The sequence below is a fragment of the Corapipo altera genome, unplaced genomic scaffold (assembly GCF_003945725.1).
Source record: "Corapipo altera isolate COAL_440 unplaced genomic scaffold, ASM394572v1 150, whole genome shotgun sequence".
NCBI lineage: Eukaryota > Metazoa > Chordata > Aves > Passeriformes > Pipridae > Corapipo > Corapipo altera.
This window is the reverse complement of record NW_020884941.1, coordinates 1,377,366-1,393,985: the sequence shown is the minus strand read 5'-3', so window position 1 is coordinate 1,393,985 and position 16,620 is coordinate 1,377,366. Positions and strand designations below refer to the sequence as shown.

At 52.4% G+C, this 16,620-nt stretch overlaps 1 protein-coding gene across 3 annotated transcripts in view; it reads right to left on the bottom strand.

Moving 5' to 3' along the window:
* Positions 1 to 16,620, bottom strand: part of RBM19 (RNA binding motif protein 19) — a 65,303-nt gene that overhangs the window by 12,974 nt on the left and 35,709 nt on the right. For all 3 annotated transcript variants that reach the window (XM_027661642.1, XM_027661643.1, XM_027661644.1), the window contains exons 22-23: positions 10,495 to 10,600; positions 3,913 to 4,033 (exon numbers count right to left, since the gene is read on the bottom strand). In XM_027661642.1, coding sequence (XP_027517443.1) covers positions 3,913 to 4,033; positions 10,495 to 10,600 — 227 coding nt within the window. The remainder of the gene's footprint in view (positions 1 to 3,912; positions 4,034 to 10,494; positions 10,601 to 16,620) is intronic.

The window sequence follows — 16,620 nt, the reverse complement described above, 5'->3', positions numbered from 1 at the left end:
ACCCTGGAATGCTGCTTCCTGTGCAGGGCTCTGGATGTGACCCTGGAATGCTGCTTCCTGTGCAGGGCTCTGGATGTGACCCTGGAATGCTGCTTCCTGTGCAGGGCACAAATCCAGATCTGCCTCTCACCCCAGGGCTGGCAATTCAGCTGCAGGGCAGGGGGATCCCTTTGTCACTGTTTGGGCGGTGGCTTCGAGGACATCAGTGATCCTTGTTTTCCTTGTTTCCCACTCAGGAGCCAAGATGCTGTGGGTGGCAGGGTTTGTCATCCCTCACTGCCCTGATGCAGCACCTGCCACCACCCTGCTTCAGGTTATGAGCTGGATTATAAATCCCAAGGACAGCTGTTGGCCAACCTTTCCCTGGCTTCTCCTTACCAAGTTAGAGTAGATAAGTTTATCCACAGCAGCACCAAATCCTCCCCTGTTGCTGGCCCAGCTCTCAGGCTCTCTGCACACCTTGCAGCAGTGGGTCCCCCCAAATTACGAGTGGGGTGCAATTAAAGCTCAAAGTGGCTTTTTGTTTTCTAATATAAGATGCTCCTCCCTCAGGGTGAAAAGAAGGTGCTCTCGGAAATGAGCAAAAAGACTCAAAGCTCTTACAGACTGTGCTTGGGGAGGCAGGAGAGCCAGTGTGGAGTGCAGTGCTGCAGTCCCAGGCATCAGAGCTGAGCTGTGGCTTCACTCCTGACAGCATTACTGAAACCAACCACCTCTGGCAGTCAGTGACCACTTCTGAGGTCCTCACTTTCTCGTGGAACATTACAAAGCCTCAGAACAAGCCATGAAGAATGACCTGAAAACTACACAAAATGAGAAGGAAGCCTATTCCATTTTATTGCATCTATTAGACCTATTGAAAAGATGGCTCAGAAGTGGCTTGATTGCCATGGCAAATGCCTGCATGGAAAAAAAGATTTGGGAGCCCAGACCTCTCTTTAACTTAAATAACAGCAGAGACCTGGAACTGGAAGCCAAATCTCTGTAAATGGTGTCTAGAAATTAGGTGCATAATTGTAGCAGAGAGCAGTCAGTGGTAGGACACGTCTCTCACAGCCCAGGTCTGGACTTGGAAATACTCCAGAGTGTTTCCTTGCTAAGACAAAGATGATGGGGATGACACTGGAGCTGCTGGATAAGGGGTTTTGGCTGCTGCTACTCAAGACACCTGTAAGATCAAGGTGGCTCAGTCCTTTGTCCTGTGACCTCCTCTGGCATGTGCAAAGTCCTTGGTATGCTCCCTGGTTGCTTTTCTGTGGAATAACCAGGAAAAGAGCCAGCAGCAACAGAGGTGACATGTCACCCTGTACCCATGGCACAGCAAGCCAACACAGCTGGATACAAATGGCAAGAGCAGCTTCTCCAATACCAAGAGTGGCTTGTGGTGTTGGAGGTCTCCAGGTCCAAAAAGATCAGAGAAAACTTTCAGAGAAAGGAAAAATGACAAAGGCTCCCCCATGAGATAGCAATGCTCAACCCTGCAAAGAAGTTCAGGGCAGGAAGCAAGGAATAAGCTGAGATGGATAGTGGGATAAGGCCTACCTCATCTACTACACTGTGCCTTTATATGGCATCTGCCTCCACATCTTGCTTCCCAGGCACTGCTGGCTGGGCTTGGCTTGGGGAGCAACTTGAAGACAGCAGCAGCAGTGACTTCTGGAGACAAAGACCAGCTGAGGACACAAGGGACTTCAGTCTTGACTGTTTCCTGAACCTTGAAGACTCTAAATTATCTTTTCTTTCCCATTATCAGCTCAGTCTCTTCCTACCTGGAGGTAAGAGACCAGATGGGCCTGGCCACTGCAGCCTGCAAAGCTGTGAAAAGACCCTCACCCACACTGAGGTGGGAGGGAAAAACTCAGGGGGACATCCATGAACAGCACAGGGATGTCTGAGCTGCTCCTGGGGAGAGGAGAGTAGGGGAAATGGGTATGGGTAGGAAGAAGTGAGTTTGGTTTCTGGTTGACAGCACCTGGTCTGTTATCACCAGTGCAATGAGATGTGTGGTCTCAGCCCAGCTGAGTGGTGGCTGCAGGGGTAGGGAGGGTGCAAGGCAGGGCGGGAATGCTGTGTGTGCTCCCTGTGGGAAAACCAGCCTCCAGCTACAGCGGGCAGGAAAGGTGAAGGAGCATCCCCATGGGGGCTGCAGGCAGGGTGGTGGCTGCTGTTTTCCCCTCTTTATCACTATCACACTCTGCACCCCCACAGCAAGAGGGACAGGGTGCAGCTCCCCCCCCCACTCAGCCACCGGGCATTGCTGCCAGAAACCCGCCTTGAAATCAGGAAAGGACACTTTCCAAGGAAATAAAATCCCACCCGTGACCCTCCAGCCTGCCAGGGCGGTGTGGAGAGGCTGAGACTTGGTCCCAGGCACTGGGCAGTGCCCGCCGTGTGCCCAAGCCTGGCTTTGTTACGGAGATCCACTCCTGGCAGGTCCCTCTGCCGCAGGATTAGCTGCCAGGGCTGGAGGTATTGGATGTTATTGCTCTCCCCTCGAGACTGGAGCACAGCAGTGGCTGCTGCTTCCATCCCATTCCCCGTCCCTAAAGATGGGGAGTGATAACCTGGCTCCTGCTTTTCAGTCGAGCCCCTGGGGCCACTTCAGCTCCGAGGCTGCATTCCCCTTGGGATGTGAAAATGCTCTTCCTGCTGCTCTCCCCGAGTCTCCAGCTCGGTGAGGAAGAGCCCAGAGAAGGAGGCTGGAGCAAAAGGCAGACAGAAACCTGGGGGAGGTGGCAGAGCTCACAGGCAGCAGCCAGCATCTGCTGTGAGTTTGCAACGACCCCAAATCCAAGACTATTTATTTCCCCCTGGGCTGAATAGAGTAGAAAGGAGGGAAGGTGATGCTGAAGATAAAACTGGGTGCATGAAACATCACATCTGCTGCCTTCTTCACCCAGGTGGAGACTCATGTCACTGTGAGTAAGCACGATGTGTCCCCCCACCAGCACTGGGTTCTGGGTGGGCACATCCAACCCCCAGCTGTGCCCACCCTTCCCGCTGCCTCCTGCACATCCAGGCTCTTACACGTGCCTGGATACACCACTGTGCTCTTTTTAGTTTCCTCTTTGGCACCACGTGGGAGAACAGCCCCTGGATACCAGCACTTTGCTCCACACCTCCCTGGTTTTACCCACCCTCAGCCCTTCCAGCACCAACCTGCAGCTTCCCCAGCCTGGAATAACCAGCCCTGCACACACTATTTCAGGAACACGTGGCCAGACCCTGCTGGAGTCAGGATCACTAAATAACCGAGGCGTGCTGCTCTTCCATCACCAGGGATTGTGATGTGCAGCCCCACAACCGCTCCTGCCAAACCCCCGGGCCATGGGCATGTGGTGATGGAGAGAGGAGGCTGGGAGGGGATGCAGGAGGAAGCACATTGATCTCCAGCTTAGCCCTCCAGCCCAGGGGAGCCCTTCCTACATAAATATTTGCCAAGCAATGCATTTGTGCCTGTCGATGGCTGTCAATAGGAGCCTGCAGTGCTGTCATCTGCGGGGCTGCCATTCTCAACCTGATCCAAACAGCCCTCTCTGCATCTCAACCCATGGCAAAATTATTGGTCCTTTTTAATTCGTGTGCTGCGTGCACAGAGCCCGTCCCCAGCTCTGGAGCACCCTGGGGTGCCAGGGGATGGAGCAAAGGCACTGTGGTGGCAGGTGGCATTGAGATGCCTCGGCAGTGCCAGCACACAGAGAGTTAAGTAGCTCACACACACAGAGCTGTCAGACAAAGCCCTGGCCTGGCTGCCTCCTGCTTCCCCCTGCATCCTCAGGCTCCAGCATCTACCTGCCAGCTCCAACACGCCAGCAGCAGTAGGGAAAGGGCTGGCGTGGACCAGCAGCGTGTGCCAGATGGGATGGTGCCAGCCAGGCTGTAGTGACAGGCCAGAAGGATGCTGTGTGTTACCGTGGAAATGGTCGGCTGTTTTCCGTCTCAGGGCCTCCAACGTCTCCTCCGTGTCTGCCCACTCCAGGACCAGCCTCCGGCCGTACAAATGTGTGCTGTGGCACAGGGCATTGAAGGCTTTCTGCAGAATTAAGATTAGAAGAAACAAAAATTAAAAGAGAAAATAAGAACAGGCTCACATAAAGAAAAGCGAAGATGTCCCTCCCTCTGCCCTGAAGCTAAAAGGCCACCAGAGAACATCCCGCTCTGAGCGCTTTGCTCTGACGGGGCAGGATTCATCTCCATCAGTGGCTTTGACTGGATCATTTATCTTCTACGTACTTGCAGCAGAGCAAATACCCACTGCCATTCCCTCAGGCTGCTGCTCATGGGAACAGGCTGAAATCCAGCACAGGGAGCAGCTCAAGGATGGAACCACACCTGAGCCGGGAAAGCTGCAGCCTGGAAAGGCTGTCGAGCCTTGGGGTAGCACTAGAGGGGTCAGCAACAAACTAGGGCCTTCATGGGACACCTTGTGACTCTCTACCCCCCTGTTCTCTGCTGGCACGCAGGAAAGCACGGCTCAGGTGTGAGCAGAGATGCTCCTTTCTGCTCAAGGGCAACAAGTTTGAAAGCTGCCTTCCTGTTGCCAACCATCTTGTGATATTGGCCGTAGTGGCAGCAAGTAAGGCAGAGCAGAAGCCATTGGAGAAGTCCTCTGTTCTTTCTGGCTATGGTGGTTTGCTATGTCATAGAAATCCAGAGGCTTCCTCATTGTTAGATCCTGATTAATAACATCCACATAGCTCTTGGTGATGTGGAATACAAGTCTGCCGGCCAGCACAGAGCTCAGATGGCTTTTTATGCCTGAAGGCAACCAGCAGAGACACTCAGAAAACAGCAACTCGATCCAGGGAAGTTTGGCCTTGTCCTTATTTCCCACAGACTTTCAAGGAAATTCAGGACTGAGCAGGGTAGGGCCCATAATGCAAATACACAGACATGTTGGTCAAGTATTTTCATCCCCAGGCACAAAGTACTCCACAGTAATGTGACACATGGCTGGGCACAGGGGGAGAGAAATGCCCCAAATGCTCTTTTAAGAGCCCCAGCTAAGGCTGGGATTAGCTCTGCAAACTCATATCCTTGGAAAAAATATGGCAGTTATAGGACCATAGAAATACATCCTGCAGTCCAACAGGGACCTGTCCTCTCATCTGGAGGCCCTCAAAACAGCTCCAAAGCTGTCCTGGAGAAGCCCAGACCTCTCCTCTGAGCCATTTGCTAAATGGCAACTTTGGCCCACTGTGGTTGCCCCCAAATACCACATGTCTGGGCAGAGGGGCTTCTCCTGCAAGAGGCTTTGCTGCCCACAACTGCTCCTCAGCAGCCAGGACCCTCTTTGAGCCGCTGGGTTATGAAACTCAAAAACCTCCCCACTTCCAGTGACCAGCACTCAGTAACCAGCATTTCCCCCTCCTTCTGAATCCCTTTCTCACTTGCTATAAAAAAGAGAGATGAGGAGCACCAGCACCACCACCTCCATAGTATGGCTGAGATACCCACTGTCCAGCTGTCAGCAGCTCCCCGGGGTGACCCGGGAGGGTGGCCCCTTTTTGGGAGGCACATTCCTCTGGGAAGGGCTGCAAGTTAGAGCTGTTTTTATTTGCTGCTGCTGTGTTTTAAAGGCCTATCTTCCAATTAGCAGAGCAATGTGTTGACTTAAACAAACACTCGGGGGGAGGCGGCAGAAGGGAGTTGTGATGGCTGTTTACGTTGGCAGAACAAGCCTCTTCCAAAGCCTGGCAGACAACTGCAGCTCTAATCGCCGGGTTTCATTTGTCAATTTATACTTTTTAATTCCTCGCTTCCCACAGCACAAGGAAGAGGAAGGTTGGATGGCACTGCACAGCCCCTGTGAGCTCTCTGTGCTCTGCAGCAGGTCCTGGAGGAGGGCAGGCCGTGAGGAACGGGGTGTGACACGCGGCGCTTGGTGGTCTCTCGTCCTCTGAGCCACTTCTCTGCCACCTCCTCCTCCTCCTCGCAGGATTGCTTCCACGCCTCACCAGGCACACACAGCTGCTCAGCCCAGTCTGGGATGAGCCATCCTCTACTTCTGCTGGCAGCACTGGGAAAGGTCACGGAGCAAGAGGGAAGGCAGATGCTGCCATCAAGTTGTGTTGCATGAAAGAAACCCGCTGGGAGAGACGCATCTGCCAGCAGCCTGGTGACATCGGCCCTTCCCGGCCAAGCACATTCCCAAAATGAGCTGGTTTGCACCCAGGATGAAGGAAAGCTCCAGCCTGTGCTGGGAGCTCTGCTCCCTGTGAGCTGTCTTCCAGACAACCTCCCAGAGCTGGGGCTGCAGAAGAGAAGCTGCACATTTCAGGTGACAAACACCCGAATGTCACTTCTTTGGAAAAAGAGCTAAAAAATGAAACGTAGCTCTTCACTGCTCTGCGAGGAATTAAGACTTTTTCAGGGGGACAAAAAAAGAGAAATCACCGATGATTTAAAAGACAAAGAGATGAAGGGGAGAAATGCCATTCCCATACATCCACACTGCTGGAAATCTTCCAGCGAGAGGAAGAAATTTGCCACTGCTGCTGTTCCAAATGAAAAGATAGGGAGGGAAAAAATATATTTTAATTAGGTGAGAAATATGAAACGAGGACAAGCAGGCTGGCTTTCACAGAAAGTGGGGCTGGAAGCAGGAGCTATTTTTGGGGTGCAGCTCCTCCACCTGAGCATCTCCCTTCCCAGGACACTTCTTTTGAGGACCCAAGCACTGAACAGCCAGAGGTTTGTGCAGCTGTGCCCCAACAAGGGATAAAGAGAGGTGTGGTGTCCACTCAAGAGACCTCTAATTCCCACAGCCTCACATCCTCCTACACCTTTAAGAAAAGGGGAGCCTTTGCCACAGAAGGTTCCTTTTTAAATGCCAAAAAAGGATTTTGTTAAAGCTGCATTTGGTAACACACCCACTGCCAGGCCACGTCGAAGGCTGTAGCTCTCTGGCAAACCTCCTCACAGGCCCCTCTTGCTTTTAGGGGTTGCATGAAAAACCTGTGGTCTCCTCCCCTTAGAAAACAGCATGTGAGCATGTTTAAGAATTTCATTTCTGAACATTTTTTTGAATATGATTTTGCAGAGTTTGGTTTGAGCTCAACATTCCGGCTCAGCACGGCAGGATATCGTCGCTACCTCCAAGTACAGCTTGGGCAGGGCTAGAGCCCAGGAAGTGGATGGAGAGGTGGACAGAGCAGGGAAAAGTGAACAGAGAAAGGCTGGAACAGCAGCTGAAAAATATCTGTGGGATTCAGAAAGGAAATTTCAAAATAAACTCAGATGAAGCCCGGGCTGTTGGGATGAGCCAGACAGAGCTCTGGAGCAGAGCCTGCTGTGCCAGGGCAAGGGAGAGGCAGAGATCAGAGACTGGACCATGGTGTCTGTCACCCCTTAGTGTGACAGCTCCAACCCCAACTGCTGTATTAATTTGGAGGACAGGGCTGCTCTGCCTATAGATTCCCCCTTGCCCTATTAAATACTCAAGCCGAAGAGCCTTCAGGCTGGAATCATTAGAGGGACAAAGGGTCAACAACATTAGGAGATTGATAAATATCCCTTCCTTGCAAGAACCAGTCCCAGCTGAGGATGCTCTCAGCAATGCCAGCTGCACACGAGGATTTTTCCTTCCGTGTGTGTGCATTTTTAAAGCGTCGACTGTCTTTCCCAAACGGGCAATTTCTATTTGGAGACCAGATGTATTTTTATATCAACAGGGGAGAAAAGTGGAAACTCGGCTTCCAGCTAATAGTTCAAAAATAAAAACAATTCCACAACAATTCTGCAAAGGGAACATCAGGAAACGCGAATGGTTAGTGCTTCCTTAAAGGGAGTTATTTTGTTATTGCCAGTGGATCAAAGTTTCCCTGCTCATCCCCACCTTCCAGGCACTCCCAGCTAGTGGCCAGCTGGCACTGGAGGTTTAAAAACAAAGGCTGGATCAGCCTCTTTGTGAACATCACTCTGTCCCTCCCGCTGCTGTCTCTGCTGTGGGTTCCTCCCTATTCCTGGGTGTCGCATGTGTGTGTGCTGGGATCTGGTAAATGTTCATGACACAGGAGAGAGAGGGCTGCTAATTCCATCTGATGGTGGTGTAACACTCCCAGCTGAGGTCCATCCATCACCCTGGGAGCCGTCAGACGCCCCCAGAGACAGCCCTGGCCACAGACATCACCGTGGGAAAGCCAGGAGTGAGGCTGGGGCTCTGAAGGATGAGCAGAGGACGGGCAGAAGGTGCTGCCACCAGCAGCATCCCGTGCCCTGCCTGAATGTCACCTCCCTGGCTGCCAAGGTGACTCACAGCCTGATGTTCACCCGTCCTGGGACAACACTTTGGGAGGGCTGGCTCTCCTCGAGCGGGTGGCAGAGCATTAGGGGAGGCTGAGAAGACAAACCCAAGCCTGATGGGAAAGATCTGCAGGCACAGCATCAGTGAGTTGGGAGGGGGAGCCCCACATCCCCATCCTGGCTTTGGAAAATCTCTGTGTGCGCTCCCACAGCAGCCGCGGTTGTTGAGAGAAAAAGACAAACACGGGAGGTCACAGGCTTTAAATGCCCAACAAAGGGAGCCCAACTATTCTATTACAAACCCATCATGTTTTATAAGATGCTTATAAGCGATTTCCAGATTACCACTCTGAGCAAAAAACGTCACTGGCAGTCACAGCTATTCAGCTCAGAGGTCTCTGGGCCCACTCCCCTCCTCTCTCATTTCACTAAGCAATAAACTCTAAGCCAATTATGACCGTGTTTACAATATTCAGGATCCTATTCATCAATACACTGTGCATCCTTTTCCAGACGGCCAATGGAGTGTACTTGATGTGCCACTTGTGAGACAATTAAATCCCTCAAAGAGATGAGGGTAGAAAAAAATATGAAGGAGAAGGAAGAAGAGCTGCTTTGCTGGAAAAGAAGAAAACCCCACTGAGAGCTCTTCCACAGGGCAACTTGTTCCCTGCACGCTCAAATCCCGCAGCTTTGGGAGCAGTGCCCTGATCCAGAGCCCTGCCTGGCTCACTCCCCTCACCAGCCACAGATGGATTTCCTGCTACTCAAGATTCCTAGTTCTCCAGTGCAGCTGGAATCAGCCACTGGGATGAAAAGGGATCAAAAGGGGAGGCAAACACTGAGCCTGTGCCTGTTTCCTCCAGAAACCATCAGAAAAGTGAGCACTGCCTCACACCCCCCCAAACAGAGCAGCAATAAAAAACCAGTCAGGTCCCTCTATGCACCTTTCCATCAACTGCCTAAAGTTTCCTTAGTAAAAGATTAATTCAAAAACCAGGAATAAAGCCTGAACAACTGTGAGTGAGGCAGAGGTGAACTTTGAGGAGAACCACGGGCACAGCTCACGGAACAGGAAGAGGAACCAGGTTCCTGGGGGGCTCAGTGCACCCCAGGCTGCCCAGCCAGTGGGTCCTCAAGGGGAGGATGAAAGCTGAGCAGAGGGAAGTTTGAATTAGGATCAATACAGGACTAACAAAGAAACTCCATATACTGTGTTATATGGGAGGTCAGACTGGAATGGATGATCTAATAGTCCCTTGTGATCCTGGATCAATGAATCCTGTCTAAAAACATAAACACAGGCTATGCTGGCTCCCCCCTCCTCTCTCCTTCATCTCTGCTCACAGTCTTGAAAATCTGGAGTCTTGGGGAGTCAGTGGAGCCACGTGGTCCCTTTCCTTCAGCAATAACATCCCGTGGTTTGTGCCTACAACCACACTCTTCCAGATACTGCTCAAATCACCAGGAACCAACAGCAGGATGAAATCCACCCTGCTGCAGTGCTGGGAGTGCCCACAGAGCAGCTCACAGCAGGAACAAGGACCCTCTTCTGCCCAGTGCACCAGAGCTCATGCCTGAGCCAGCCTGCTCTGGAACCTCTAGCAAAGGGTAAGAGCAGGATATTATCAGGCAGGCTACAATCCCCTTGTTTCTGCTGCAAGTCTGGAACTTAAACACACAGGAAAGCTTTAAAAAAATAAATGAACTAGATCAATTCACAACTCCTGATCTTCTGGTACACTCACTATGAAAGCACCAGGGTAAGGCTGTTCATGAGGTCTCAAAACACACAGAGGAACCGATGAACACAAGCCTTGAGCAGTTTACAAATCAGTGAACAGCCACAATATCCAAAACTCCCCTAAAACCAAGGTGGTGGTGAAGATGGGACAAGTAGAGAGATTTCCTGATGTGTTGATGTTGGGTAAATACCATCCTTTTTCACCTTACTGCTGACAAATCTGAAAAATAAGCTCCTGTCCTTCTATATTACAAGAATTTTTAGCCATTTTATCAGTTACACCAAACTTATTCCCATCATGGCCTAGGCTGGGGTTTCTGTCACACAACCTCCAGTGGTTGCCTGTGTGTTTGGTGGTTTCAGCCTCAATGCAGCTTTGTTGGGAATTGCAACAGCCTGCTCCAAATCTGGGATAAAACTCAGCAGGACAGAGCCTCCAGGCTCCCTTCCTCATCTGCTCCAAGACCTGGCAGGGAAGATGCCAGAGAGGAAGGACCACAGCTCACCTTGGCATCCTGCTTGGTGACAAAATCCACAAACCCGAAGCCTCGGTGGGATCCAGTTCCTGCCATTTTCTTGGGCAGCCGGACAGTCTTCAGCTCTCCAAAGGTGCTGTCAATCAGAGGGAAAAGCAAAGACAGTGTGAGACCAAGGGAAGAACCAGTGCTGGATGCAGACCCACGTTGCTGTGGTCTCAGGTGAGTCTGGGTCCGGGTATCCTGCAGTCACTCTGCTTCCCTGTAAACCCCATGTCCAAAGCACCTATTAACACCTAAAAACTCAGCTTGGATTTCAAGGATCATCCTTACTGGCCACAAATCTTAACAAAGCAAAAAACTTCTTTTATATAACTGCTGTGCTTCTCCTCCCTTCAGGAGATCCAGCCTGCATGCCATGCCCTGTTCAGGGTGGGCAAAGAGCATCTCCAGGTTACCAGGAGACGGGGTTTCTCTAAATTTCCACCAAAACAGATTTATTTGCACTTCTGGAGAGGGGCTGGAGTGCACAGGATATGGGCATGAGAGAGAATGGCCCCACATAATGTCTTTCCAGAATAACTCCTTTATCCCCAGAGGTGTCTGGGGACACAAAGGTTTCATCCCTCTGCTCCATGGATGCTGGGCATCAGTTTTAAGGCTGAATTTCCTTGGTCTAACACTTCAGTCAGGTACCAGCCTTTCCCATCCAGTCTCTGGGCTGGAATAAACTGGTTTTATTTAAGCTGGCTGAAAGGAAACAGGTAAATCCAGCAGACCCAAGCCCTACACAACAACCTCCAGATCCGAAAGCATTTCAGTCATTCTGAGTGTCAATGGAAAACCAGGAATGGGGAGATAAGGGGGTTCCTGCTGTGGGGCAGAGCTGGCAGCACCTGTGCTCAACAGGAACCTTGTCCCAACCTTGTCCCCAGAGAAAGAACTTGTGTCTTGAGCACTCAGCCATCCCACCAGGGATCCCACCTTGCCCAAAAAGCCTGAAAACAGCCCCAAAGGCAGCACTCGCTGGACAACCCTCTCCAGTGCCATCCCCTGGAGAAATTCCAGGACAAAGCCAACGCTTTCTCTGCCGCCGAGCTCCCGCTTCCCCTTCTCCTCCCCTCCCCACACACCCATTTATCAAACACATATGCACAAACTACAGGCAATAAATATTTAATGTGGCCCAGGTCTGAAGAGATGTGTTATTTTATTTGAAAATCTACACACAGGCGTGCATACACAAAAGGAGCCTGGGACACAGCAGTGCCAAAGAGCACCTGGGAATAAACACAGTAAAGGCCATAAACGCTCTCGTGAAATGATATAAGCTAAATCCTGGGAGTTAACCCGGTGCACTGGCAGCATGACCAGGCATTCATCCACCCAATTTCCTTAGGCAACGTGGTGTGTAAATGTACCATTATGAAGCCTCGAAATGAATCTGCACGTCTCCTGCTCGGAGCTTTCCCTCCCTCTCTCCCTCCTGCTCCCTCCGAGCGGGAGCTGCGCAAACAAACAAACAAACCCCGCTCTCGGCTGGTGGGGATGCTCTGCTCGGGGAGCAGCAGGAGCACCCTGGGGGTTTCCAGCAGCAGGAGGGTCCTCCTGCAAGGGGGTAGGGGTGACGGGGACCCCCGAGGTGGCAGAGGTGGCTCCTCTTACTCGGAGCAGCCCTGGAGCATCTCAAATGCCGCGGTTGGGTTAAGGATGAGGTAAGGAGAGAGCTCGTGGCCCAAGGAGATGACCACCTAGCTAGGAAAGATGGGAGGCATGGGCAGGGGAGCTCTTGCTTCAACCTATTTCTCTGTGGAAAACACCATGGGCATTGCCAAGGGAGCAGAGTATTCATTAAAGGAACAGGACCAGAGTGCTTGGTCAAAGAGAAGCCTCAGACAACGCTCACTCTGTGTGCTGAAACACCACGTGTCCCTTTGACACAGGATGGGCAAGGAGGTGCCCACAGGAGCAGGACCCCGAGGCTGAGGGTCCCAGGGAAGCTGTGCTGACCCACACGAGCCTGGGTAGAGGTGGGAGAAGTTAGAGTTAGCTCTTCCTTCCTCCCCAGCTCAGACCAGTCCAAGCCACCCACGCTGGGAGACGTGGAGGTGGTGGGGATCTGATCCAGAGCTGGGCTGGCCACGAGCATCTCCCCGGGCAGACGGCTTGGGGGAAGGACAGGGGTACCCAGCACGGAGAGGTGGATCTGGGGAACAGGCAGAGTGGGGGGGTGAGGAAAGCCGAGGGGCACAGTGGAGACAGGGCTGACCCCACTGGGGTTGTGGAGCAGAATGATGTCCCCCCCCACTGCGGTGCTAATTAGAAACCACAACACAGCAATTACCATCCCGGGAGCTGCGAATGAAGTGGAGCGCTCCGGCCTTTAATGTTCTCCTCTCCAGTGCCAGGCAGAGACTCACACCTCTCTTTTCCAATTATTTCCCCTGGTTTTGGGGGGAGAGAGGCAGAGGGAACCCAATTACCCCCCGCAGTACCCAGGGAAGCCAGGTGCTGACGTGTTTGTTCCCACTCCAGCTGCATCCATGCCGCAGCCTTCCAGCTCCGGGATGGCTGTGCATGGATCACGCCACAGTCAAAGCCACAGGGGTGGGGATGGCAGAAGAAAAAGGGATGGAGCACATCATCCAAGTAAAGCCAGAGCACAGTGAAACAGGAGGGAAGAAGGCAGCTCTTCCATGAGACCCCACTGAGCTGCTTGAAAACATGTCCTCTCCAGGGTTGGGATGGTTGGGGAGGCAGGGGGATCACAGCAGCTCAGACCTGGTGTCACTGCCAGCTCCTTCCCCTTCCAGCACAGAGCTCCAAGGGCCACAGATGGAGGGAAAAAACCCACACAGCCCCTGGGTGGGGATTCCTCTGGGAGCTGATGTGCCTTTCCTGTCAAACTGGACAGAGACCAGAAAGAGCTGGCACCAAACCCTGCTGCTGGTGTGGAGCACAGCACCATGCCAGGCTCCTCACCCCAAGCACGATGGTTTACAGGGAAGCTCCTGGAGTCAGTGTGAGTGTGAAATCTGAGTGCTTTCTGGATTTGCACCCACCAGCATCCATGCCTTCTCCAAGTGCTCCTGGGGCTGAAGGATCTGGTGGTCGTGGGAGCAAAGTCCTTTCCATCTTGAGACATTGTCTGGTTTACAGTCAGCCTGGTTTAACTTTGCAGAAGATCCCAACCTCCTTCCTGGTGAATCCTGTCCCCATCAGACCCACTGGGGCTGGATTGCTGGTAGGACACTCCCACAGTTCCTGGTGGCCCCGCACCGGGCTGAATCTCACCTGTAATGAGTGCAGCCAAGGTGGGTGGTAAACCCAAATCTCTTGTGTGAATGACCTCCCCATGGAGCTGTTCACAATTAATACGGGCAGGTTGGGGCAGAGGGAGAGGGCAAAAGCAAAGAATTTTCCCACAGAGGTGGCAGGACTGGAAAGCCCCTGGTGACCTGCCATGCACACGGCGGCTCCACCACCTCCTTCCCCACGTAGCATGAAAAATGGTGTCCAAACAGCTGCTCCCTGAATTCCCAAGTGGGGTCAGGGCCTGAAGGGGAGGGCAGAGGTGTGGGGTGGGTCTGGGTACGGGGCTCTGCCTGGGCTCCCCTCTCCCTGCAGGAATCCTGCCAGCCAGGCTGGCAACTCCGTCTCGCGCCTACACTCGCTCTCCCAGGCTTGGCACATTTTCACTCTGTTGGCTGGAAGGGATGACAGCCCTGAGCAAACACTGCAACTACTATTTCCTAAACGAGAACCTTTGTTTTATGCTGATCCAGATTTACTGGGAAACCAGGAAAAGCCTGTTCTGGCCCTGGCTGAGCAACAATCTGCAGGGCTGCAGGATAAAAACAGCCACAGCCTCTCCGTTGACTAGGCGCCTATTCCAAGCTCAGCAGAGACACAGGATGTTCCAAGAGATGCCAGAAGGGACATCCCCTCCCTCCCACCCACAAGGGACCCAGCACTTCTGCATGGCATTGCTGCTTTCCCAATGTTTTGGCAGCTCTTCCAGCGGTGCCGCAGCCATCCCGCTTCCCTGGCTGAACTGAGGGAGGAGAAGTAGATTTCTCCTCCATGCTGTAAGATGTACACTGCAAGCTGGCTGCAGGTCAGAGGAACATCACTCCTTGGGATTGTAATTATATCCTTCTGGCACAGGCCAGCTGGGAGGCAAGTCCTTTGCCTGCTAATTATAGGACATTATATTGCTATTAAACAGAGCACATTCCAGCTTGGAGACAACACACTGCTCACTTGGCTTTGCCTGTTCACCAGAAGGTGCCTGCACATCCTTCACCAACACAGCCCAGCAGACACAGGACAGAGGAGGACAGGGATACAGGTGATCTCCAGAAACCCTCTTCCCTCCTATGCCAGCATGACACACGAGTTCCACCCAGCAGCTCCCTCCCCTTCCATCACTGCTCTCCTGTGACAGGTACAGCCCCAAATCCTCTGTGCTTCCACCCCAGGATTGCCAGGCACACCAATCCTCTTCTGCCACTGACTTCATTACCTCTTTTCAGAGTTCCTCCTCTCCCACTGGGTTTTGTTTGAATTTCTGACCCTGCTCCCAAATCTCTCCTCACCCTCCCTCAGCTCCCAGTGTGTAAGTCTGGCCCCATCACAGCCTCAGGCAGTGGTGACAGCCACTCACACATGCTTGTTCATGGGACAGGCACCTCTGGATCAGGTTAAATGTGGAATCACAGAATGGTTTGGGTTGGAAGAAACGTTAAAGTTCGTCTCATTCCGACCCCCTTCCATTATCCCAGGTTGCTCAGAGCTCCATCCAACCTGATCTTGGACACTTCCAGGGATGAGGCAGCCCCAGCTACTCTGGGCAACCTGTGCCAGGGCCTCACCCCCCTCACAGGGAACAGTTTCTTCCTAAGAATTTCTTCCTAAGAAGTTGTGAACATCTCTCCAGCTGGGAAGCAACCCCTCTATTGCAACACCTTCCCTGTCTCAAATAGCAGCACTTGAACTACAAGATCCTTGGGTCAGGCCAAGATTTATCCATCCCTAATTGGTATTTTCAAGTCCCAAACACACAGATGTGTTCATCACGCTTGATCTTGGTGCACCCTAAGCCATGAGCTGAATAAAGACTCCTGGGTTGCCAAGTTCTGTAGGGGAAAGCACAACTGACACCACGAATCCATACCATGGTTGGAGAGACCAACCACTGTCCACTGCCAGGAGAACAGAACTTCTTGGAAAACAAACAAAAAAACTCCCCCTTAGGTTTCTGCAGATGTGTACAGAGGTCCCACTGCATGGGGGGGGGGGATCCTAAATCCCCCTTTATATCCCTTCAAGAAAAACAAACCAGCAATAACGTGTTGAAAAAACTGAACCTGAAAACCTCCAGCAAGGCTGCCAACCTTCTTGTTGCTTGCCATCTACCACCACCACCTCCTCCTCCTCCTCCTCTCCTCTCACTGCCTTCCCCTCCCAAGCCCTGCCACTGCCTAAATCCCCCCTCGTGACTGCTGGCAGCCCTAGGACAGAGCTCAGGCAAACGAGCCAGGCAGCGTGACCGCTCATCAGAGATGGCTCTGGGCAGGGATGATGAGTCCAAAAGAGACACAAATCCTTCTCTTCCCAGCCTCAGCCCCAGGAACAGGCTGCAGCCACACGTCAGCCCAGCAGAACTCACTCAATTGCTTTGCAATGGTCACCTTCATTTTATTATTTTTCCCCCCCTCGCCCCCAAACAGGACCTTCCCTCCCCCAGAAAATTACGGCCTTGCCAGATCTCTGCCTCTGCACCCACTCGCTGATTATAAAGGGGAGGAAAAAAAAAATAATAATGTTCCTTTTTCTTTCTTCCTCCTTTAGGAACGCAGGACCCTGGCAAATGGTTTTGCCCCTGGGCTGAGCCATGGCCAGTTCCACCCCCTGCATGAGGGAGTTAATGGAATACGCAGTGGAAGGTCCCTCCCGCCTCCCGCTCCAGGACTTCAGCTGACTCCAGTACAGCTAATCCCATTACAAGAAAATAACGTGGATAATTCAAGCTAATGAAATCGTTACAAGAATGTGGACAGCCAGGGGTGGACATTCAGAGCCAATTTAACACTCCTTGGTGTTGTTATCCCCAGCACAGGAAATACCTGAAAGGAGGAAGGGAAAGGAAAGAGG